The sequence below is a fragment of the Scardinius erythrophthalmus genome, assembly GCF_964197995.2.
Source record: "Scardinius erythrophthalmus genome assembly, chromosome: 2".
NCBI classification, from domain to species: domain Eukaryota; kingdom Metazoa; phylum Chordata; class Actinopteri; order Cypriniformes; family Leuciscidae; genus Scardinius; species Scardinius erythrophthalmus.
Window position 1 is genome coordinate 20615877 of NC_138222.1, and position 26482 is coordinate 20642358.

General features: G+C 38.6%; 1 protein-coding gene across 1 annotated transcript in view; it reads left to right on the forward strand.

The window, feature by feature from the left end:
- The window catches only part of col25a1 (collagen type XXV alpha 1 chain), a gene marked incomplete at its 3' end in the record, with an annotated part of 949643 nt that extends 923376 nt beyond the window's left edge, over positions 1-26267 (forward strand). Inside the window, exons 36-39 of the mRNA XM_081359232.1 lie at positions 19955-20041; positions 20459-20536; positions 25351-25389; positions 26241-26267. Coding sequence (XP_081215358.1) covers positions 19955-20041; positions 20459-20536; positions 25351-25389; positions 26241-26267 — 231 coding nt within the window. The remainder of the gene's footprint in view (positions 1-19954; positions 20042-20458; positions 20537-25350; positions 25390-26240) is intronic.
- Positions 26268-26482: the final 215 nt, after the last annotated feature.

The window sequence follows — 26482 nt, forward strand, 5'->3', positions numbered from 1 at the left end:
GGGGGGGACTGGCCCCCGGGGACCAAACGAAATTTTTCCTTAGAAGTCTAGTGGGGCTACATGCCCACCAAATTTCATGTTCCCCGGTGCTTCGGTGTCCCTGGTATCGTTGACGAAAAATTTACGGGGGCCCCAGCGCGGGGGGGGAAGTGGCCCCCGGGGACCAAATGAAATTTTTCCATAAAAGTCTAGTAGACCAACATACCATAAAAATTTCTTCATCCTCGGTGCCACGGTTCAGGTAGTTATTTAGGAAAAACTGCATTTTTTGGGGTTTGGGGGGGCCCAGCGCGGGGGGGGAGTGGCCCCCGGGGACCAAACGAAATTTTTCCTTAGAAGTCTAGTGGGGCTACATGCCCACCAAATTTCATGTTCCCCGGTACTTCGGTGTCCCTGGTATCGTTGACGAAAAATTTACGGGGGCCCCAGCACGGGGGGGGGAGTGGCCCCCGGGGACCAAATAAAATGTTTCCATAAAAGTCTAGTAGACCAACATAGCATAAAAATTTCTTCATCCTCGGTGCCACGGTTCAGGTAGTTATTTAGGAAAAACTGCATTTTTTGGGGTTTGGGGGGGCCCAGCGCGGGGGGGGATTGGCCCCCGGGGACCAAACGAAATTTTTCCTTAGAAGTCTAGTGGGGCTACATGCCCACCAAATTTCATGTTCCCCGGTGCTTCGGTGTCCCTGGTATCGTTGACGAAAAATTCAGTAAGGTGACGGGAAAAAAAAAAAAAAAAAACTTTGACAATCCCTATATGACCGCTTTCGCTAGCTACGCTAGCGGCGGTCATAATTAGCCTATGCACTGCTGTCTTTTAGAGAACTATTCATAAACTAAATAATTTTTAAGAATTGTTTTTATAAATGCACTTGTCTGGAACACTTACCCTGTGGCCGATTTTCCGGCATTCCTCTGGACTGGCTTTGAATAACTAGACTCATCATGGTGAGTACTGGAACATACTGAGTCATCAGCCATCCAAATACCAGTTATTTTATTATAGCTTGAGTCATTTGAGACACTTGAGTCATTACTAGTTAGTTAACATGATCTTCACTTTAGAATACGGATCCAAATAATTAGTAGTTCCTATAGGGGTATGTAGTAACACTTGAGTCATTACTAGTTAGTTAACATGATCTTCACTTTAGAATACGGATCCAAATAATTAGTAGTTCCTATAGAGGTATGTAGTAACACTTGAGTCATTACTGGTTAGTTAACATGATCTTCACTTTAGAATACGGATCCAAATAATTTGTAAGTCCTATAAAAGTATGCATTAACACTTGAGTCATTACTAGTTATCATGATTCCATGCTGTAGTTATTAATGAAGAGCCAACCCGAAAGGGTAGAATCATCTAATCATTCACAGGATATATATACACACACACATATTTATATATATATATATACATATGAACAAAGAGACATACATAAAAACAATTTTGAGAGGTAGGTTAAATAATAAAATAACTGGTATTTGGATGGCTGATGACTCAGTATGTTCCAGTACTCACCATGATGAGTCTAGTTATTCAAAGCCAGTCCAGAGGAATGCCGGAAAATCGGCCACAGGGTAAGTGTTCCAGACAAGTGCATTTATAAAAACAATTCTTAAAAATTATTTAGTTTATGAATAGTTCTCTAAAAGACAGCAGTGCATAGGCTAATTATTGACAGCTTTCCCAAATCATAGGTCTGCTACGCTACTACATATTGATAATTAGTGTACAGTATCTAGCAGTAATGTTAATCTAGTGCTAGTAATTTTTCCTGCATTAGTTATTAAGTTTTGCATGAATTGTGAATTTTTTTCATTATTTCTCTGGGAAGTATTAAAAAATTGTAGTTATTGATTAGTTATTAGTGAACTACCACTTAAATCTGTAAAAAATTCAGTAGTTCTCTGGGAAGTATTAAAAAAATAGTAGTTATTGATTAGTTAATAGTGAACTACCACTTAAATCTGTGTGCTATTACTTACTAATTCGTTAATCAGAGTTACTTGTTAGTTAACTGTAGTTACTAGATTGTTAACATTGTGTTACTCATTTGTTCCTGTGTAGTTATTCATTAACGAAGGATCCGTATTTTAAAGTGTTACCCAAAAGACAAACATGGTTTACATGTTAAAAAAAAAAAAAACATTTAAGGGTGCACACACTTTTCCCTCCCTACAAGAATGTTTACTTTCCCTCCATACATGAATGTTTATTTGGGGTGTGTAACGGTACACGCATTTGTACCGAAAATATTTGTTACAAATCTTTCGGTTCGGTATGCATGTGTATAGAAAGAATACAGTGTTGTTTTAACCACAGCATGTGTGGAACGTAATTTCACAATTCAACAAATACAACATCGTTTATCTGAAAAATAACGAAGGACAGAGTGAGCTGCTTCCAGATTGTTCATGTACCTTTGGTTAAATTGTTTTCTCTTTTTTGTCTTCAAAATGAAAAAAAAAAAAAAAACTCTCTTATGAACATAAACTAATCTCAAGTCGTTTTTTCACACTTTGTTCTAATTCGCCAAATAGAAACACAATAAAACCAAAATGGATAAACAGCTTGATTATTCGATCCCTACATGGGAGCAGGAATGAAACAGCCCTTTCCACTGATTGGTCAACCAAACATAAAAACATGCCATTTTCCTCAGTTTTGTGCAACAGAAGAATAGTCTTCCGCTGCTGCAGTTGTATGGATTCTTAAAGCACTTATTGCAACTACATTTAATCTCTTTCAGAGACAACCAGACTAAAGAATGGCTTGACACAAACCGCACTGCACCTAGACAGGGCTTTCTTCTGTGTAGACATATGGCTAACTACGTGTGCCAGAGAAATAGGTTATTACATGGTTTATTTTAGAAATATGAAATATGAAACTTACCTATGTTCCTCGACAGTTTTCAGCATTTGGCCCCGCCCTACATTCCCAACATGTCAGAAATTGAGCAAGTGGTACTCACTACAGAGTCAAATGACGACCAGCTCCTCCTCTAAGGAGCTCCAATGGGGTGGGATTAGTCCATCTCTGCCTCTCTGGAGCTCCAAGGGGGTGGAAGGATAGAGTTGTGGGTAGGGTTAGTGTGTGGTTGGATATTCTAGCTCCACCCATTAGACCCAAATTACACTCGCTCCTCCTCGCTGGAGCTCTAGCAAGGAGGAGCTACCCGTAAGCTCCACCCATTTGTTCTGCAGTGAGCAGTTTCGCAAATCGAGCTCTTCCTTTCCTATGAAGAATCTTTCGTACTTGAGAAATCTTTGTCTCGTGGGCGTCAGGCCAAACAAATGGATCCCAGAACGCTGAGACAGCGAGGCCTACCCTCGCAACCGCGGGTGAAACATCCGCAATCAAAGATGATTTGATCCGCAATCATCCGCAAAAAAAGAGCAATGTCTTCCTCTTCCCGCGAAGTAACGGGCCTTCCTTCAGTGCCAGGCCTCCACAGCAGGCCTTCAATAAGCCAGGGCCGTGGTGCAGATTCAGTCCTGGCCAGCTCACACTCTCTACCCCGTCGGCTCAACCCCGCAAGTGCACAGCTCAAATCGTTTTTGTTTTCTGTCCCTGGTTGAATTTAGGATTTCTTTCAGCACAGTTTATGCCATCTGGATACTCAATAAAATGATTTGCCGTTCTAAACTAGCGCTGCTTCCTTGTAGCTTAAACACATAGCTCACACATTACGTACAGATCGCACGCACATTCGCTCACAGAATCATTAAGAACTTATTGTCAACGCTGTCCTGCGATTTATCAACAAAATCGCTTAGAAACTGAAAATTATATAGCATATGTATTTCTGTTTTGAAGTAATTTAAACCCACAGCTTTACTATTGGTAAAGAGACTCCACACAGACTGGTAGGACAAATTCATACATGCAATTATTCTCACTAATGCATTCAAATAAATGTAATCTGTATCTGATTTAGAACTAACAGAAATCGGCAAGTAATGTAACAACCCATAGACAGATAACTGGTGAAAATAAACTGTTATGTTGAGAGTTCCTACACAGTTTTGAAAAGTAAGGAATTTTTATTTGAGTAATTTCCAGGTTGGGATAAGTATGGAAAAGGAAAACTAAAATTAAGGAATAAAAAAATAAGAATTTCTAAAAATTAATTTTCATACAAGCAGTAGGGGAGAGTGGGGTGAGTTGTGCCAGTTTTTACTCAAAGTGACTTTAAAGTGAGGCCATGGCAGTATACCATCAACTTAAGGATGTACATATATTTCAGGATGTGGTGCATCCCTGAGAACAATAACTTTGGATCTGAAATAAATTGTTTCAGAAATATAGCTCTTGGGAAAAAAGTGGTCTCATGGCACAACTTGCCCCTGGTGCGGGGGAAGTTGTGCCTTTGTGGGAATACATTGGGGGTAAATTGTGCCAGTGATTTCTGAAGTAAAACAGAACATTTTAATGTTATGAACCGTAATGCTATATGAAAGCAAGATAAATTCAATACAAAATTACTAATTTAAGGTTTATTTAGATATTGTCACCCTGGAATACCATAGCATGCATTTTTCCTACTATGGTCAGTTTGCATAGGGATTTTGTATTGAACATAACTCTGGATCACAGTGTCATAGAGACAAGGGGGCGGGCTCATTTTACTCAGACGACCAATAAGTCTCTCAGGAACATTGTGAAGCTATCAAGCTACGCCCTAGCAACCATTTAGAGCACCATAGCAACACAATATATGATATTTGTGAATCATTTCAGGCAAAAAGGCTTTGGCAATAGATGCCTGTTGACATAGCGCTGTCTGTCAATTATGTAACATATAAGAATAAAGTGACTAGGCTAATTTCTAAACATCCTATTGTGACATAGGCCACTTAAAAACGGAATAAAACTTCTCTTTAATAACAAAACTGAAATCAGTGTTAGCTAAATTAAACAAATAACAGGCAGGCCCAAGTAAAACAATGATGAGGCATGCCCATCTCCTCACTTCTCAAGATTATCCCCTGTGAGTATGTAGGTCTAGGTGGTCTGGATCTGGCACAACTTAACCCAGGCCCTTTGGCACAAATCACCCCAGACCCACAAGTTTGAAAAACTAGCATGATCCAGCAGTTAAGAGCTAACATCATGCTAACTGTATAGACTCGTGTAGCCTACTAAAACATGTGTATAATGTTTTCAGACTTGTCTATAATTGTTCAGACAATCAGAAAACCTTAATCATAGAAATTTTACTTTGAAAGGGAAAAAACAGTTTTTTGCACTAAAATATGCTTAACTCTCATGCCATGTGTCTCTCTTCTTTGGAGGACGAGTAAAAGTGATTGCTTTACAAAATTATGTGGTCACATGACCAATTTCTTCTATGTTTTTCCAGAAACAAGGGTGGAACTACTTCCCCCCCTGGCACAAATCACCCCACTCTCCCCTATGTTTTTATGGCAAACGTTTAGTGATTGTCGAACACAACTGAATAAATTCAAGGTGCACATTTTTATGCAAAGCTCTTTCTCTTTTATCATAAGTGATTCTCTTTTGAACTTTACTAAATTAACTCCCCTCAAACCAGAAACAGATAAAGGAACAAACGATCATCTAAATCTGACTGTACTTTGCTGTTTGATGATCATCCAACATTAAATGATTACAGTATCAAACTGATGCATCAGAGGTGAATACATGCAGGTTATAAAGTGTTTTAGGCTTCTCATCATGTAAGTGCATGTTATCACTTCGAGAAAACCAATAGAAAAACCAGAGAAAATAAGAATATTTAGAACGTTTAACAATCGATCTCTCAGCCCCGCACGGTTTCCACTGAGCTTGGGGTTCCAATCACCTAGGATAAAACCATGGGTCCAGCCACGTCCATTGAATTCTGGTTATTAACTTGGATACAGTTAATTTCCAGGCCTGGAAACTCTTCTAAATGCGAACCGCTATCTTTGCTCGGCCACTTAAACTTCAGATGCGCAAAATCCTGCAAGGTAGCCTTTTCATCTCACATCTCCTCTCCCTTGGGTCTTTGATTCACGCACTATGAGACGAATGTCAGCCCGCCAGGCCCCACTTTTCTCCTCCCTCTGTTCAGCCACACCACGCTGAACAACGCAGTTTTTTCCCGGCACCGCACCCCATACAACAATGCCTGCCCCTCTCAATTAATGCCTTCCCTTTGGCGTGAGATTGCATCCGCTAATGGAGCAAGCTCAGCCGTCTCAGCCATTTCATTCTGCCGTCTCTAACCCTCCCCATTGTCTGTGGCCTGCAGCTCCTAGTGCAAGGGTACCTCCACTAGCAATGCAGGCCCAGATAACACTCCCTTCTCCTCCTGCTGCCTCTAACCTTTTTCCCTACCAGTGGCCAACAGCTCCTTCAGCAGACCCTAGCGTGATGATGCCTCCGCTAGCGGCCCAGGCCAAGTCAATAGTATTTTTTGTCCTTGGCCTACAGCTCCAAACACGGACACTAGCGAGAGCCTGCCTCCGCTATTGGCGCAGGCCCAGATGGCCTATTTTCCAACCCAACCTTCCTCTTCCTTTACCTTCCCCATTACAACCCAAGCCCCAGGGGCCAACCCAAGCATGAGGCTGCCTCCACAAACAACTTTTGCCCTGGAGCTTCCCCCTTCTAACTCTCTTGCCCAAGCTAGATCATCATTTTCCCTTATTTTGCAACACAGATGCCCATACCACCGAATCCTTATCAGCTAAATTCTTCAGCTCCAGCTTGTTCTCTCACTCAAACCTACAAGCTCACCATATCCACCCCAATTAACACCATCAATCCACTAAAATAATGAAAATATTCTACTTCACTGCCGCAGCAGTATCTTCCCACCCGTTCCTGCAGGAGCCCACTCCATTATATAGCAGTGTTATCTCCTCTGCTCTCTCCCTGCTCCCGCAGGAGCTCAGTTCCTCTGGCTAACCTTCTCCACTGCTGCGCAGTCCTTTCTGCTCCCATCTGCTCCCACAGGAGCTCAGTTTCTTTGGCTAACCTTACCTTCATTGCCACAGCAGTGTTATATCCCTGCTCCCACAGGAGCTCAGTTCTCTAGCAAAATTCCCTCCAATGCCGCAGCAGTGATGTCCCGCAGGAGCTCACAATTTCTCTGGCTAATTTTCTCTACTGCCAAAGCAGCGATGTCCCCTCTGCTCCTGCAGGAGATCAGTTTCTCTTGGAAAATTTTCTCCACTGCCGCAGCAGTGATGTTTTTATACAATATTTTGGGGGTGTCAGTATTCAGCCGCTTATTGATTTTCTGACCCTGAACATAAAAATTAAAAGTGAGGGGGGTTCTAAAAAAACAACGAAAAAAACAATGCTTTCAAATTATTCTACTTTCAGTATTAAATAAAAAAACAAATGAATGAATGGTACACGAATAAGGATAAGATCCAAGTTGTCTCAAAAATGAGACGTGCTTTGTATTAAGTGCTTCAAAATAAATCATAAACCTACATGGCTTTCCCTGCTGTCAAGTGAGTGTGTTTAATGCATTTGAGAAGCGTTTTCTTCAGCGCACAACTTGCATCTGTATATGTAAATGTTACAATCTGGAAAGTATTTACATTTTGCCTAAAGGATTATGCTGATAGCAAGTGAGCCTTCACTTAACTTAGCAGATTTCAATGAACGAGTGCCGGTGCACATAAAGACGGAGGGGATTAAAATGGAACTGCAATAATTCTAACCGAATTCTAAAATATTATGCTAAAATATTTTGCATCCAAATGTATAAAGCACTTCAAATCTCTTCCCCTAGTTACAGCAGCACTATAAACCGCAGTGTATATTGCTGCTGTTTGCAGCAATATTTACAGACATTTTTTAATTTAAAGACAAATTCACAAAGCTTGTTCAGTAAACCATTTCTAAACAAACAAACAAATAAAATAAAAAATATATATTTTTGTCCCCTGCAGTACCTAAATTGTAGCGAAATGGGAGTTATGTATCAAACCATCATTTTTGTGTACAGTTACACCCCTAATGTTTACGCAGTGTTTTTATAAAGGCAAAAAAGTATGTGATTTTTTCAGTAAACTGTTTGTCTATTGGGTATATTTTGAACGTTGCATGAAAAAAGCGGAAAACTGGTTTCATTGCATCCGCTTGTCAGAGAAAGTGTTAACAGCAGTATGAACTGACACAGATATCTATGGACTTTTAAGGTAATCAGCTAACCTACCTAATTCACTTTGTTATTGCCGTTTTATTCTATTTAAATATCTAAACGTTAGTGTGAAGAAGGAAAATGAAAAAACTTTTAGATACCAATCTCCATATGCGAGGGACATTGGTTATGCTCATCTTTGCTCGCTCCTTTTAAGTTATCTTGAGTAAAATAGCAATTTTTTACGGAAGTTGCGCATAACCCCTATTGTTGTGGCTCACATCAGCTTAAAATTGCCAAATTGTGTAAAAGTTCGAGTAAAGCCAAAGGGTTCACATACTTTTTCCTGCACCTGTATTTGTTTAAGTATTTGTATGTCATCATTCAGCTTCATTACTATCATGACATTTTACCATCCCATAATCATAAAAGCCAAAAAAATCATTTTTTGTTTAATTTATTGACAAGTGAAGATATTTATTATTTCTTACTCCAGCAAGAAATATAGCGTAAATCCATTGACAACAGGCTCTTACTTTTGAAATGGCTCTGTATTCCGGCTTCTTCTCTTGCATGATTCATGATTTCACCTGCCTGTTTCATAGACTGAGACTGTGCCATTAAGTTCTGTCTTTAATGTCATGGTATGTGTCAATGCAATACTGTATGTAATAAGCAGGAAATCCAGTCCCCATTTTAGTTTTTAAGATGTCTAAATGTCTAAGATGTTGTATGTCTAAATGTACCATTATTTAATTAAATATATAAATAGGTCATATGAAGAGTCCTCGATTACATTTAGTTATACAATATCATTTTTATACTGTAGATGATAATAGCATGGCACTTGAAATAATTTACAGTAGCCCTGACACATTTCTGCTTTGAAGTGTTATGGGGTTTTTTCCACTCATGCAAGGTTCTGTGAAATCAAACAAGACTGCATTGACCTCAATGCTAAGTTTACTTATAAGCCTTTATAAATATCATAACCTTCATAATATAATAAATAAGGTTCCTTTTTATAGGTTCACTCAATGCTGCATCAGAAGCCCATCTGAAGCCCATATATAAATAATTGAGGCACTGCGTCACCAGTGCTTCATAAGGCACCATTAGTCCTCATATTTCGAATTCTTCAGGAAGCGATTTATCTAGAATGTAATAAAAGTTTTTGTTTTCTCTTTGCGTTGGATTTTCGTGCTTCATCGACCACCTCGAGTGGATCTCGTTTCCTCTTGGTGAAACACAATGTCAATTAGGAAGTATTTACCGCCATGTCCCCATGAGCAAAGATACATGTGGTAAGCGTGTGAAATGGTGAATGAGCAGACTCTCTCTCTCTCTCTCTCTCTCTCTCTCTCTCTCTCTCTCTCTCTCTCTCTCTCTCTCTCTCTCTCTCTCGCTCCCTCTCTCTCTCTCTCTCTCTCTCTCTCTCTCTCTCTCTCTCTCTATCTCTCTCTCTATCTCTCTCTCTCTCTCTCTCTCACCTGATCATGTCAACCATATTTCTCTGAGCTGAGAGACTCTTGCTGCCTATCTCTCACCATCTTCAGCTCCTTCATAGACGTTGTGGCCTACCTTGTGCCGCATCTTGGATTTGCATCGACTGAGCTACACTATGCAGAAGTGCAGTTTCAGGATGCTTAAGCAGAAGCATTGCAGCTCCAGGGGATCCGTATGCTGAACTACCTCAACGACTTGCTGATTCTAGTGCAGTTGGAGGACTTGATATGTCAGCACTGAGACTGGCTTCAATCATTTGTGAGGTGTGGGCTTGAGGATGAATCCCCGGAAGAGTGTTCTATTGCTGTGTTTCTTCGGGTAGCATTTGACTCTTACTTAATGCAGGTGCAGCTGTGTTCTGCTTGTGTTCTATTGTTTTGCACCTGTCTGATTGATTCCAGAATAGAGTGGGACATCAGTGTTTGATTCACAGACTCTTGATTTTCACATCAGCTGCTTCACTGTTTCAAATGAGACCATTTCAATGGTGGGTCAAAACTCAGGGAGATTATTGTGGATTCTTGAAAGGCGAGCGAGGCAGATTAATTGCGGTTTTTCTAGCTTTAAGCTATTTTCTTTAAGACATTGCATCAGCTACTTACAGCGTCGAGTCGACCTATGAAAGGGAACATCTCGGTTGCATTCTATTTCGTTCCTGCTTGCTTCCATCATCAAAATCTTCCTTATGAAGTGCTGATGATGCAGTGCCTTGAGGAGTGGCATTATCCGCCAATTAATTGGCATGTTTCTTTATGGGCTTCAGACAGTTGACACCTGGGTATTCCCATATCATCAGCTACTGATGCAGCATCTCATTCCCTATTCAGGGAACCAGGGTTACATATGTAACCGAGACGTTTTGTTTTGAGGTCCAAGCACTGAAGGTGCCGAACCCCTATTGTATTCTTAACTGATTTTCTTAATATTTTTATTAGGGGTCCAAGCACATACCTTTTCAAACTTGTCCCAGAAAGTACATCCAATTTTCACCAAAATTGACTTGGATGATCTGCAGGTCATGCTGGGAAAAAGTTATTAAAACGAAACTGTTCTTGAATTATGCGCCAACAAATTTGACGAAGAGCACTCAAAATGGATGCGAGGCTGATTCTCTGCAATGCTTTAGCGTATTGAGACTAATCTTAGTATATATCATGACAAACATGACCTGAGGCTACTTGTATCATTGTGGCACAGCGCCACCTACTATAAAATGGTTATTTTGGCTTATAACTCCTGAAAGGCATGCCCAAAATGTATGAAACTCTCTTTTGTTTCAGTGCAACATATCTATTCGAATGATAAATGCTATATTACGGAACTTGGTATGTGTCATCGGCACCATGCCCGGAAGGAACTTGAAAGCAATTGGAAGAATGCCACTTTGCTATCAAAATAATGATAATAATAAAAAAAAAAACCTGCTAATAGCTTTTGATTAATTTTGCCTATTTTAATAAAACTGGTCTTGATAGAGAACAAGGATACTAATTATGCCATAGTCAGTCGAACTTTCAGTCCACTATTAATAATTTAGTTGAAAACCTACTTTTTCGAACTGCTCCTAGACCGCTGTTCCAATTTTCACCAAAATTGGCTATGATCATTGTGAAATCATGCTGGCAAAAAAATAATAAAAGCTTTATGATTGATGGCATGATGGCAAGTTACGCTGAGGCTGTAACTCTTTAACGCTTTGGTATATTGACATCAATCACGGTATGTGTTATTGTCACCTCACACTGACCACACCACAACAAGTCTGCCCGTGTCTACCGCTCTTCCGCACCGCACCCGACAGGTAAATATTATGCCACCCATTGTATAAAATTTTCAGGTACCCGACCGCGTGCAGGACTCTGGAGTCCACCACACCCGTTTCGTAGGCTTTGGCCATGTCTAACAGTCGATAACTCTGATGTGTTTGTCAAGTGTCATGAAATTTGAAGCATGCTATGAGGCTCAAAAGCACCCGAAATTAGTTCTGTCAGGACCACTATCATCAAAGATTAACATACAGTTTGGATTGGCGGTATGGTTCTGTTCTGGGTAAGAACTCCCTGCCCATCCATGCAGCCTGGCATGGATAAGAGCAGGGAGAGCAGAACCAACATAAATGTATTACAGATGGGACTATTTAACAGATAATGTTCAATAATTTAATGTAAAACATAATTTAAGAATAATGAGTCTGATTCAAAGAGGAATATCAGAAGCCAAGTCCTGACTGAATGAGAGAAAGAGCTGGGGATAGAGGAGGGTAATTAGCTCCTGAGCAACGAGATAAAGCTGCTGATAATACTGATTGGACCTTATATATAGGGATGATCAGTGTTGGGGAGTAACGGAATACATGTACCGGCGTTACGTATTCAGAATACAAATTATGAGTAACTGTATTCCGTTACAGTTACAATTTAAATAGTTGGTATTTAGAATACAGTTACATTGTTGAAATCAATGGATTACATGACGATACTTCTCTGTTTCACGAGTTTATTCACTTTCTAAATAAATTAAGGCAACTCCATGCATTTCCTAGAAGCCCCAATATGAAAACGAAAAAATGTGCGGTTTGCATGATCAGTCACAATGGAGTCGGAAGAGGTGCAGCGGGAGCTAGAAGTAGGAATTGAGCCGAAACAACAGAGCCAGGGCAAGAATGCGTTTCTATCTTGGAAATTCAAACAGCATTTCACATTAAAGAAAGAGAAGGGAGAACGAAATATAACTGTGCAGTGCAACCTCTGCTTGCCAGCAACCAACCTCCTTTCAGCATCCACCTCCAACCTGAAGAAGCATCTTAAAGTAAGTTATTTTTTTTAATTAGCCAGGTTTAGTCATCTGCTGTAGTTTTACTGGTCACCTTGCTATTTTATAGTTGTATCAGGTAGCTACCAGGGCTGTAACGATATGCGATATGAAACCGAAATGGCGACACTCCGATCCACGAACCTGTGTCGCGGTGTGAGAAGGCAGAATCCTGACACACCCCTTCCAACTCCCATGTTATCCTTCCCGTCCAGATCCAATGCTACCACATCTTTAAATTACTATTAGTATTATTTGAAGTTAACATTATAAAATAAGTAGACCTACACCACAAAATAAATACTCTAAAATTGGGCAATTCCAGCGTTATGGACTGACATTTGCAGTCAAAACTTGAAATAGAAATTCTCAGAAAATGCATTTAATACCAATATATTGAAACGTCTGTTTATATATCCATACTCCCTTAATAAAGGAGTCCAGACATTAGAAACATATCTGTCTACACATGCGTTTTCTATTAAATATGAGGCAAATAAACATGCGTGACACAAAAAATCTTTAACTTTTAGGTGGCAAAATATTTTTTAGTACTTCTGTGAATTACACTGCGCAAACCAAAAGTAATACTGCCCACCGGATGAAGAAGTGTTGGCTCTCCACAGAACACAAAATATTCATTTTATTTAATTTTTCGTGTTCGCATTTATGAGGAAAAAATGTTACGGATGTGAGCGTTCTGAAAGCGGCACTAAAAGACTGCTTTAAAACTTTCACAGAGACCTCAAACAGAAAGCACAAAGCCTTTCTTTAAAGTGAATTTCGTTTTGTATTAATTGTATCTTAATTGTAACAAATGTTTCATCAACCAATTGCCTGGGTTTAATAAATAAGTAGTAAATATAGCAGACAATATAATCACAACATGGAGGCGCCGGCGCGTGAACTGGAGCTTGTCTCATAAATGAACCGAAACTCAGCGTATAAGGTTATACTTGCCTCACAGACATGTCTACTTTTAAACAGAACAATTCAAAATGAAAGAAAACAGACTGCTCTCTGCTAATGTAATCCGTATGAAATGCGCATTTCTCTCTGGCGCGTTCACTACTGCGAAGATCGCGAGTCAGCATCGTCAACTTCATCTTTGCAGCCGACACTGACACATAAAACACTTGTTTATTAATAAACAATTAAAATATCTCCTTGCTATATTTGGCATATTCATAATCATTACTTCTGCGATTCTTTTAGGTGCTTTATTGGCAGCGCCACCCTTACATGTTACATGAACGCGTCACCACCGCACTGCATTCCGCATTCCTACACTTATAAAATGCAATTCAATTGATTGAGTAATGTAACGGATTACGTTACAAATTACATTTTGGGGCATGTATTCTGTATTCTGTAACGAAATACGTTTTGAAAGTATCCTTCCCAACACTGGGGATGATGTGATACGTGTCGTATTCCTACAGGTAGACATGGAAAATATAGAAAAGAATAGGACTTTTCTGAAAGGAGCAGCATGTCCCTCTGAAATAGCAGAGACTGGGGGCAGCGTGCTACTTACAGGAAGAGAGTAGCAGCAAAGGGGCGCTCTTCAGTTACAAGCAACTTAGAAGAGTACCATGCCCCTTACAGGAGGAAAGTATCAGCGAAATGGTGCTCTTCTGTTTCAAGCCTCTAAGAAGAGCACCATGCCCCTTTAAATGTAGTTATCCAGATGAACTTAAGGCAACAAACATGTTGCCAATACCTGAAAATCTTAAGCAACTAGCATGTTGCCAATAATAACCGGAAAGCTTTTAGCAACAAGCATGTTGCCAATACCCGAATAAGCCATTAGCAAAACAAGCATGTTGCCAATATTACTAGAAAAGTGTTTCAGTCGATTAAGCAAGTCAAGAGGATACACATAGAAGGATTCTACAGATAATTCCAATGCAATATTTCCATAAATAAGCGGAATGAAGAAAGTGAAGATTAAGTGATCAACATCAATCAAGCACTGCTTGCTTATGGTTTTTATATCCACAGTCCAAGTTCCAGTTTCTTTTTGAGTGATGAATACTACTACCACCTGCTGGTGTGGACAGTTATTTCCTCTCACGCAGGTGCAGATGTGTATGCTTGGTGGCTGTAGTCTTGCACAGTGTTGGAGCGCAACTTGACCCAGATGCAGGCAATGTAAACGTAAACCATGGTTGCTTGTTGCCACTAGTTCTTGATCTAGGCTTGGTGTGTCTGAACTGTTAAGCCACAAACGTTACCAATAACACCTGGATGTCTTAAGGCACTAAGTGTGATGCTGATACGCAGATATCTTTAAAGGCACGATATGTACGAATTTTGCATTAAAATATCCAAAAATCACTAGAACAAAGTAATTTGTTTTGTTGATGTATACTTGTATACTTGCATTATTTCAAATGTTTCCAACAATGTGTAAATCAAGAGAAATCCACCACTTTAACCAGTGAAGTGGTATCATTGCATCACCTGTCACAACTTCATATCCGTCATATCCTCGTTATCTTTGTGTAATAAGGTTCAATGTTCGTATGGGTAAGGAAGGAAGAAGACAGGGGTCGGCGTGACTGAAACACTCAGTTTATTATAAATAAAAGTAAACAAACAAAAAGGGCGCACGTAGCGCATTCACCGTGCCACGCACAGCTTAACAAGAAACAAAACAACAAGACAGCTTCCACTCAAAAGACACAGACGCTCAGTGAGGTTTCAGTCCAACTCTCTCTCTCTCCTCCTCCCGAATGCCAGCTTATATCCGGTCTCTCCACGCCAATCACTGCAATCAGACACAGGTGTTCATCATTTTGCACTTGACCTACTTACTCACCGATCGGCCCCCTCCTTTCTCTCCTGCTACAGACTTCGCAAAACCACGCCCCCCTCGCCACACTTTGGTTGTTGGTTTTACTCCTGTAGCAAAAAAATACAGTGTTCTTCCTCATTCACGAACATGATTTCTGCTGATTTCGTTAGCTGTGGAGGCGTAGAAGACGATTCCCATGATTCCACACTCCTTCACGGGATCATCAAGCTATGATGTTGTTAGTGTTTGAATAAGAGTAGTGAATAGTCCTAACTTAAACACAGCATGTTGGCAATAATAATCAGATAAGCATAAAGAAATAAGCTTCCAATAACCAAATGAGTCTCAAGCATATCAAGCCACATCAAGAAGCTTAAAATCAATGCGCCAAGTTCCTGTGTTCAAGTTCATGAACTTGAATTGGAGGCAAAGTCCGTGTGGGGAAAGAATTCATCTTGCTAAATTCACGATTGCACAACCCCTAGTGATAGTTTAATTAGCTCCTGAGCAATGTGATAAAGCTGCTGATAATACTGAATGGACCTTATATAGGGACGCTGTGATAGGTGCTGTAGGAAACTCAGAAGCGAAGACCAGGAGACTTGGTTGTATCTTCAGCAGGATTCTTTATTGAGAACATGAGCTGTCGTAGCTGCAGTCATCAAGTCTGACTAAGGGAACTTTACATGGTATCTTATAGGCATTCACTGGGCAGTCCTTAAAAGTGCTGACAGTCCTTAAAAGTGTTGACCTTACACACAGCCTTAGAGATGACCACTAAATCTAATCATCTAAAGACATTAGAGGCAATTACCCCTGACTGATGATAATGATACCCCCCAGATTGTATAAACACCACATGGTCACAAGAACTAAGACTAAAACATTCACACATAGAAAGATCAAAGACTAACAAAACCCCTTCAATGGAAACTATATTGAATCTAATCAGTAAATTGATGCCATCATGTTCACCTTACACTGTAAAAAATTTCTAACCTCTCCAAGTCCAAATTTTCTTGTGACTGGTCACATCTAAATTTTTAAATTGGCCCAAGTGCAATTCTTGTTGCAATAGTCTGTTAACATTGGCTCAATGAGAAATAATACGTCAGACTAATTGAAAAATTTAGATGTGATCAGTCACTAGACATTTTTGACTTGGGGATGTAATTTTTTTTTACAGTGTATGTAAGGAAGTAGGATCAGCAGATCTTAAAGGTATAGCGGAGGATCTTTCCGAATTTTAGATAAGAACCGCCCTCTCCACTTTTTGAAAAAATGCACATGCGCAACACACTACATGCTCCCGAGAGGGAACGCCTATTAAACGTGTGCGAGGTTCTCCTCGTGCACGCTCTGTTTACAAGTTGCTGTCGGCATCACTCATACAAGATTACTTTCCAAAAGAAGATTTGCACTTTTTCACCAAATAGCATGCCAAACTTTACCTGTCGAGTAGAAACTTCGCGACTGAGGCATCAGTGGGAAGCCCAACCTGTGTTTTCAGCGCACGCCATCGTGTGAAACAATCTCCCAAAAACACTCTGATCTTGTTTCTCTCTTCTGAGGCCTTTCTCTTCTTCTCATACAGTTCGTACAAACTTTTTCTCTTGCGACCCTCAGACATTTTCAAAGGACCCGGTGAAACGGCGAGCTTCAATGAATTGCTTAAACCGTAACTCTAGCTCACCACCACACATAAACACCTGAAAGTGCGCATGCGCAGAAAGCGAAAACTAAGGGACGAGCACGTACGACGGCCTTACGTAAACATATCACCAGAATGATTGACACTTAGGTGGACCAATAGTTTACACTACCCACCCGGAAAAAGAAAATCCTCCGCTATACCTTTAAACATATTCTTAAATTTGTAATCCTGCAGTGCCATATTCCTATAGGTAGATGTGAATCAGCTTAGAGTCAGTTAGTCTTCGTTAGTTTATGATCTGTCTAACAGTCCTGTCTAATACGTTATTAGATAGAACTGTTATACAAAGAAAGTAGACAAAAATAGAAAAAGCAGAAATACAAAATCATGTTTCGCCTGGTCCCCTCCAAGTTGCGTTGGATTTTCTCCTTAGCGTAAAGGTTGAGAGGTCCATCTATCACTGTTTTCCATGTTCGTAGAGTTAGTTTAGGAGTAGGAGAAAATATATAGGTAATAAACTGTGTGTATGCAGCTTTTTTTAAAATGGTGGGTGACGGCTTTCATGTGCGTTCGGCCAATCAGCTTACACCTACGTCACTGGTAGTTCCTATTGTGCTGCAGAAGTAGTGCTGAGGTCCAACTAGTATATTTATATTGTGCTAAATAATAAGTATATAATAAGTATATTTGATTGTGCTAAAGTGGAACTATTGCAAGTATACTTTAGGTATGCTTTAAATATCTTGTATTTAAAGACTGATGTTATACACGCCATATGTACTGATATTGAACATATACATATGCTCAGATTTCCGCAACCATACAGACAAGAAAAAAAAATTCTCTGATTTTTAAGCTGAAGCCAATTTGCACAAAATTTGCCACACACCATTCCCAGACACTCATGAGATTTTTTTTTTTGGATTTGTCAACGCATTGCAAAGATAGGCTATAAATTAAGTAATTGGTCTGGAAACCATTTTTACCAAACCAAACCAAATCCATTTTTACGAGTTGACATAAATATCCTGAAGGCAATATCCAATCATAATGAAGCTTGACACCATAGAAATAGGACATACTGATGATGCACTCGTAAGTTTCAAAAATATGCCAATAGGGGGCGCTACAAATGAAAAACCATTATAACTCTGCAACCGTATAATCTATGAAATTGAAGCACTGGTATGATGCTTCTTTGATGGACGTCCTAACATACTAATGACTCTTTGAAGATATTTCAAAAATCATGGCTGCCAGCAGCCAATCACATTTCAGTGACTAATAACATAAAATCTGAATATGCATCCACTGTGTGAAAACAAATGTATATACTACTTTTTTTTTTCTTTTTTTTTTCGGCCACAGGGTGGTCGCTATATAAGCTATTTTACATTGAGCTAATAAATCTACAACTGTGTGAAACCTTGCCCTATTCAAGATTAAGTCTATTTTTTTATGATTATCTATAAACTTTAATTTATGGGTGTGGAAATGCCAATTTGCACAAATTGCTCTATTTCTACAGTGTCCAAACATAACAAAATGGATACACATAGTCAATGGGACATTCTGAATAAACATGAGAGTTTCATGAATTTCTGATGTTCGAGGTGCTAACAGCAATTTAAATATATATATATATATATATATATATATATATATATATATATATATATATATATATATATATATATATATATATATATATATATATTCAATATATATCTTCAATTCATATCAATGGGAGTTAGAGATGAAGGCCAGAATACCAATGTTTTCCACCAAAGGGAACAATCCCTTTTAGGTCTCATAGTTTAAATTATGTGTAAATTGTTCAATAGATTTACTATGCATAAAACTCATTATAGTTTCATAAAATTTAATGAAGTCTAATCTAAAAGTCTTATCAGTTTGCAAAGAAATCTGTGATCTCCAAAGTTGCCAGACATGACTGAATGTATTGCTGTTAATTAAAATGGAAATGATAATATTATTTGTCTATTCTTATATAGTACATAGAATAATACTTTCATACAGGGACACTTAAAGACATGGCCATTGTATAACTGTATTGTCTTCATGAGTCGTTTGTGCTTGGACCCTGATAATTGCCGCTTGCGGCTATATTTCCAGTTTATAATTTTCCTAGAAAACTGCATCCCTTTCTTATAAATATGTGCGCACACAGCATGACCATTTCATCACATTTGTTTTTGGTATTTAATCCAGTCTACCATAGTTTTATTTTTCTTTGTTTTCATCATAAAATGTCAAATGAATGTAATCTCTTGGGATATCAATTGGGCTGAGCTGTTTGTGTATAATGTTTAATTCATGCGTAATGGTTAATTTAGTGATATAACCAAGAAGGTTGGAGGTAACTGACTTATCTGTGTTTGTCATGACATGATACAGTTTCTTTTTCCTGTGTGGTTTGTTGGGCAGTGGGCTGTTGTGGGGTATTTCCCTGCTTCTCTTTCTCTTCCCTTGTGCCCTGTAAGACTACTGTCAATCCTGTTCCTTTCAACTGTAATTGACCTACACTCTCATCCCACTTCCTCCTGTCTGGTATTCCCATCTAACTTTTCCTTTCCCTGAAAGACTCCCTCACAAGCTTCCCTTCCTAGTAACACTTCTCAGTAAAACTGTAATGAATGTTTGAATATGTAGTATGTACTTCATTCAGTTATGGATTGAATTTTTATAATGTGACAGTTTAGGAAATAAAACTGATTATTATCAGAATATATTATATTTCAGTAGTTAAAGGTGCACAGAGTTTGTTTTTCTTCTTCATTAAATACCCTTAAAGAAATGAATAGTACCTTTTAAAAATGTTTAAATTAATTTACATGACTCCAGTTATGCCTAAAAAGGCGGTCTCCACCCCCCTCTCGATAGATTAAAGTTTGGCTTTAAATACACAGTTTAATCAAAAATAAAATAAATTAAAAAAACACACACGCCACACAAAATACTGGTCTCAAAACACTGTACACATTTTAAAATACTTTACAAACTCTGATCAGACATATTCTTCAGCTGACCAAACTATTGTGTCCACAGGGGGAGAAGGGAAAGAAGGGCAAAAAGGGGCCTAAGGGGGAGAAAGGAGAACAGGGTGCCCCTGGATTAGATGCACCCTGCCCACTGGTATGTCCCAGCCGAGAGCTGGAAAACTGCCCCTGAAGTAAGACAGCAGACCCTTAAGGGAAGAGTTGTCCCGTGGTAAAAGTGGCAACCCACCTCATCCTTGATATCTGAAATAGTTATGTTGTTTTGCTTAAACAAATACTTCCAACAATCTTTTTAAAACTGGAGTTTCCTTCTAGGGATGGAATTCCTAATCTAAGCAACCACGTAAGTTGCTTTCTAGTACAAAAGCCTGGGCAAATTGGTCTCTTTTAAGGTAAAACATTGTTCATATCAAGGAAAGGTGATTAACATGATAACCAAGAAACCACTGGGCCACTCCTCTCTGCCCTGATCCGTGCCCTATCAAAGGGTGGCCGGAAGGGTGCCTGCAGCCTCTATCCTAGTAACACTCCTAGTTCCGTTTCTATGACACAGGGTTTCCGGGGCTTTAAGGGTGAAAAGGGCGAGCCAGGTCAGCCTGGCCTGGATGGGCTGGATGCCCCGTGCCAATTGGTACAGTATCCTGTTTTCCTACCTCTCCTGTGCATGCTGCCTAACTCTGCACCCACACCACTGAGCACCTCTCATCCATGCTTTTGGTTAAGAAGCTTTAACTTTAACCTCCATGCATGGCTTATAAATAGTGGAGCACAGCTTACAGTATCTCATTGCCTTTTTACCTTTAACACATGTACTGAATGCCTGCTTTCTACAGGTAAAGTCAAGATATTTTAAAGGTCCCGTTCTGCGTGATCCCATGTTTCAAACTTTAGTTAGTGTGTAATGTTGTTGTTAGAGTATAAATAATATCTGTAAAATTATAAAGCTCAAAGTTCAATGCCAAGCGAGATATTTTATTTAACAGAAATTGACTACAAAAAACGGTTGGATTGGACTACACCCCTCTACTTCCTTCATTAGTGACATCACCAGAACCGTGTTTTGACTAACCTCCGCCCACAGGAACACAGGCGTATTGATGGCGAAATGTCAACAGACATGGTTGATGTTTATCTATAATCGGGTACCGCAAAAGTTTAATTCGAAGTTGTTAGTTTGCTCTGTCCATCTCACCACGGACTGTTTTTCTAACCTGGGATAATATCAAGCAGGCTTCTCTCAGCGTTTCATACTGACGAAGGGGACAATTTCAACTATATTCCAGCAAGCAGTAAGTAGTGATTCACTATGGAAGTAGCGATTAACTTCACATCGTTTCTCTTAGTAGGATGAAAATAATCTTACTTAAACTGTGATTAATATACAGAAAGCGATCAAAGAACAATCCCTTTCCAATCGCCCAAGCTGTTGATCACACAGCGCGAGTTTATCTGGACACTTGCCAAACCTCGTTATGAAATCAATGACGCTGTTACACTGCACAACGAAGCTCTTACTGAATTTATATACCTCATGTTTGCATTGGTGAAATCATTAGTGAGTGCAGAAACTGCGTTGCAATGATAAGATCTTTTTTCACGCGATCAACAGACTGTCATCTGCTCAATGCTCATCATCACTGCAACGTTTTATGTGATGAGAATAGATCTAAATACCTAAAAAACTTCTCACGATTCGTTAATCCAGATAGCTGTAATAGTAAAAACGTATAATAGCTGTAATAGTAAAAGTTTTCCAGATAGTTCCACATGTAATGCCAGATATTTCATATGCAAGCATGTCAGCCAATCACAGCAGAGGGCATTTACATTGAAGTCTCACAGCAGACACGCCCCTTCAAACAGAGCGTTCAAACCAGGGAATGAAATCAGGCTAGGAAATATGCCTTTTATTTTTAAATTATAACAATTTTTGATCTAAAAAACATACTAACATTATAAGGGCACCCCTGGAAACATTATAAAATAATAAAAATAATCCATGGAATGGGACCTTTAACAAGTTTTTTCCCCAACTGTATAATAGCATCAATAGCACTCATTAATTCCCTAATAGTTAAATTCATTCTTTTGTATATATGTAATATTTACTGAAAACTGCATTCACTTGCACCAATATAATAATTTTAGTGATTTTTCACCTGCTGGAATAACTAAATCTTATTCTTGTTTTCCCAAGTAAAAATAATTGAATAAAAATAAATAAAAATAAGTACCCTTACTCTTTCTGCTTATTGAATAGTGTTTGCTCTCCTAAGATGAAATAACCAGTCGTAATTAACCTTATCCCCTAATAATCCATTCCTGAGAGGTTATTTAGTTCAGTGTCAGCATGAGTCTCTCTCCTCCAGCCTTTAACCCTCTCCTGTTCCCTCTCATAAATCTGTTCCAATTGGGCACTCGATCCTGCTGAAGAAGAAAATAATGAGTCTTCAATCCACATTTGACTGTGTCATTTTCATATCTGAATAAACATGTTGTTATTAAAGCTGTATAAAGTATATGCAATATAGCATTTTAATACATTTTCATAAAATTATTAACCCTTTCATGCATGAATTATGATATCCTCAGTCAGGATTTTTTTCCTATGTGTTTTTATTGCTCTTAGGGCATGAAAAACAAGAATTGATTTTTATTTTATTTTTTTACAAATTTTTCAAAGAGATTTTCAGATGTCCACTTGAGTGGACAGCATGCGTTTATGGTTTAAACTGAAGATATACTGTATTAAATAAGACAATAATCAAAAAGATAAAGTATGTGAATTTAACGAACTAATCAATACAATTATATCAAATCATGTGAAAACTATAAAATATATACAAAAAATATAAATGCAAAATATTGCAAAGGCTTCATACAACTTCATACAAGTTGCACTTCGCGTATCTTTGATATCAGAACATGAGGACGTGATTCCATCAGAATTTTCTACAGCCTGTCAAGGTACAACTGTGGAAACCACTCAGATGCTCCCTCCAGTGCACCACAATATGGAGATTTACCCTTATTAGCTGATAATTCTGATTATGTTCAAGATGGACATGCACATTTCTATCATAGCCCTCCTCTGAGAAAACCTAGCGATACGTTTTTTTCAATAGAGACAGAGCGCATTTAGGCCACGCCCACACCCAGGGGGAAAACAATCCAACCGTCTCCATTGACTTTGCATTGCGAGAGGCTGCCTCCTTGTCATTTCTTGCTTCTAACAAAAGACAGAAAAATGCCTAAAAGCTGCTTGTTCGACAAGGTGTACAGCAAACAAGCTAAAAAAAAAAACGAAATAAGTTTTTATTAGCTCTCGACCCCAAAAAACGAGTGTTTATGACATAAAAGTGGATACAGGCAGTTGAGACAGAGCGTCACGTGTCTCATTACTCTGAGAACTTACGTACGCCCGCTGGAGAAGACCGTAATCGGCAACACAGGATAGTTTATCTTACAGAAATATAATATATAAAACTGACATTTGGATATTTGACTCACCAGTGACCAAATGTTTAACTTACTGCACACGTAGTGTATTTTTAGTGCATACTGAGTGTCAGGATCCAACAATTTACCCATTCGTTCCAGCCTGTATCCACATTTATGTCCTCAAACGCTCGTTTTTTGGGGTCGACAGCTTATGAAAACTTATTTCTGGTGTTTTTTAGCTTGTTTGCTGTACACCTTGTCACATAGCTGCTTTTAGGCATTTTTCTGTCTTTTGTTAGAAGCAAGAAATGACAAGGAGGCAGCCTCTCGCAATGCAAAGTCAATGGAGACGGTTGGATTGTTTTCCCCCTTGGTGGGCGTGGTCTTCAGATTATGACGCGTTGTGCTCTGTCTCTATCTCATCTGAAATGATCAGTGTTGAGGGTAATGCATTACAAGTAACATGCATAACCCATACAGATTACTTTTTTGATGTTACAAGTAAAGTAATGTGTTACAAGTAACATGCATTACCTAATCAGATTACTTTTTGATCTAACAAGTAATTAACTACAAGTAATGTGCATTACCTAATCAGATTACTTTTTGATGTAACGAGTAAAGAAACGCATTACAAGTAACATGCATTACGTAATCAGATTACTTTGTGATGTTATGAGTAAAGAAACGCATTACAATAACGCACATTACATAATCAGATTACTTTTTGATGTTATGAGTAAGGAAACGCATTACAAGTAACATGTATTATGTAATCAGATTACTTTTTGATGTTATGAGTAAAGAAACGCATTACAAGTAACATGCATTACGTAATCAGATTACGTTTTGATGTTATGAGTAAAAAAACGCATTACAATAACGTGCATTACGAAATCAGATTACTTTTTGATCTAACAAATAAAGTAATGCATTACAAGTGTCATACATTATGTAATCACATGACTTTTTTCGATGTCAATGAAAATTACTTTCTAATAATACAAATACATTTATTTACAGTAAAAAAAGTCACTGCAGATTAAGTTTTTAAGTTTTAAATTTCAAAAACAATATTCACATTATAATTATGAATTGTAGCTGAAATATAGCAGTTGATGCATGACGTCCACTACAGTGGACATGTGATTAATCAGAGTTTTCTCTCAATCTAAAATCAAAACTTGGAAAATTTGACTGTGATATGACTCATTAGATATTGCTTGATGCTGCAATATTTTTTTTTACCTACAAGAGTCTCCTAGGATAGAAGGAATGGGTGGATATTCCGGAGCAACTTGGCATGTCTGACTGACCCTTGGCCATCTTGGTTTGGAGGGGGAAAAAATCGAAATACAAAGGCTTGCCACTTGGTTGCAATTTATAGGATGATGCACAAGGGTCCAATGAAGAGGCTGATGTGCAACTTTGCCATAAAAACCTGTGCAAATTCAAGAAAATGCTTTTTTAATAGCTGTCCACTGTAGTGACCACTATGCGTGAAAGGGTTAATGATAATTTGTATGAATAGTTCAGTTTGACTTTTTCTCATGCCTATTTACAATGTTCGATCAAAGACTAAGTGCTTGTAGTGTCAATAACACATTTGAGTTTTGTCTATTCATGGCCAATTCAGAATTGCTTTATTTTTTTAATCTGCTACCTTGCTTCTCATTACCATGTCGGGTTTGTTTAAGCATAAATGAATATATGAAAGTGATTTGTTTGTTTGTTTGTTTATTTAATTATTTATTGTATAATATAGTCTTTGCATGCACCATTGACTGGCACAATCACCGTCTCACAAAATACATGTGTTAACACAAATATTATGGCTAGCCACTTTGGGGTTTCAGTTTAGTTAAACATATTACCTCAAAAGCATGTTCAAACTTTAATATATTGATTTATTAAGGAAATAAAAAGAAAAACAAGAATGATTAACATATAAACATATACTGACACTGCATATTTCCTATTTTCTTTTCTTTTTCACCACCACAGGGTCCAGATGGACTTCCAATGCCAGGCTGTTGGCAGAAGGTAAGTTTAAGAAGATCCTCAAAAATCCTAAAGATATTTTGTAAAGTGTGGTTAAATGTTAGGGATAAAGAGCTTTCAACAGCTCTGTTGACATAATAACAGCATGAAGTTTATTCATTCATATAAGCCAGTGAGTAGTAACTCACATCCTTTGGCCTTTGAAACTGTCTTTACCTTTTTTCCATATATTAAAACATGCACATCTTTGTGTTTTCTTTACAGTGATCAGTCTAACACAAAACGCATGGAGTTTGTAAATAAAGCTTAACTTTTTTGTATTTATAAAAAAATTTACATTCCTGACACGATTAAGTGAAAAAATATATATATAAAGGAAAGTGGATGTATGTGTATACATTAAAAAAAGCAAGCCATGAAGCTCACACGTAGCTGCTCCTGTCACTTCCGTGTGCTCATGGCAATGTTTGTTATATTCACATCAGCACTGTGGAATTTAGAGACTTGACCAGCAAGAAACTCTTATTCACAAGGGCGTGTTTTCCCGGCTTTGCATGGCCCAGAATGAGAGTGGATACCAAAAGATACTAACAGGGTAAACCGAAAAGGAGGAGGAGGAAGCGACTAAGGGATCGGCTTTGGCTCTTAAACGAGATCTTAGTGTGTTTGCCATTTTATCTCCACACCATCCATACTACCAGCTTAAATGACTAAAGACTCTATCCATACATCCTAAACCAAGCATGATGCCAACTTGAAGTATGTATACATATTGTTGTGTGGTCAAATTGTATGGCTTCTGCAAATCACTAACTGCGTGTCTTTCAGCTCGAATCAAAAAGATGTGTTTCTCTAGAGGGGGTTCATTTTTATTTTGTTTTCACCTTATAAAGGGTGTCACTCCTTGGCTGGTGGCTTGAGAAAATCAGAAAAGCAGGATTGATGGATTTCTTTATTGCAAAGAGCTCAGTGTGGCATCTGGCCCTCCTGCGCCGCGACGTTGCCCTGCCTTGTAGTGAGAGTGACAACTTACACATTCAAATTATCGAAAGAGCAGGATACAAGATGCATCTGCATCTGCTCTAGAGTAAGCTAGGCAGCTGCAACTCATAAATGTCATATGTGATGCATGGGA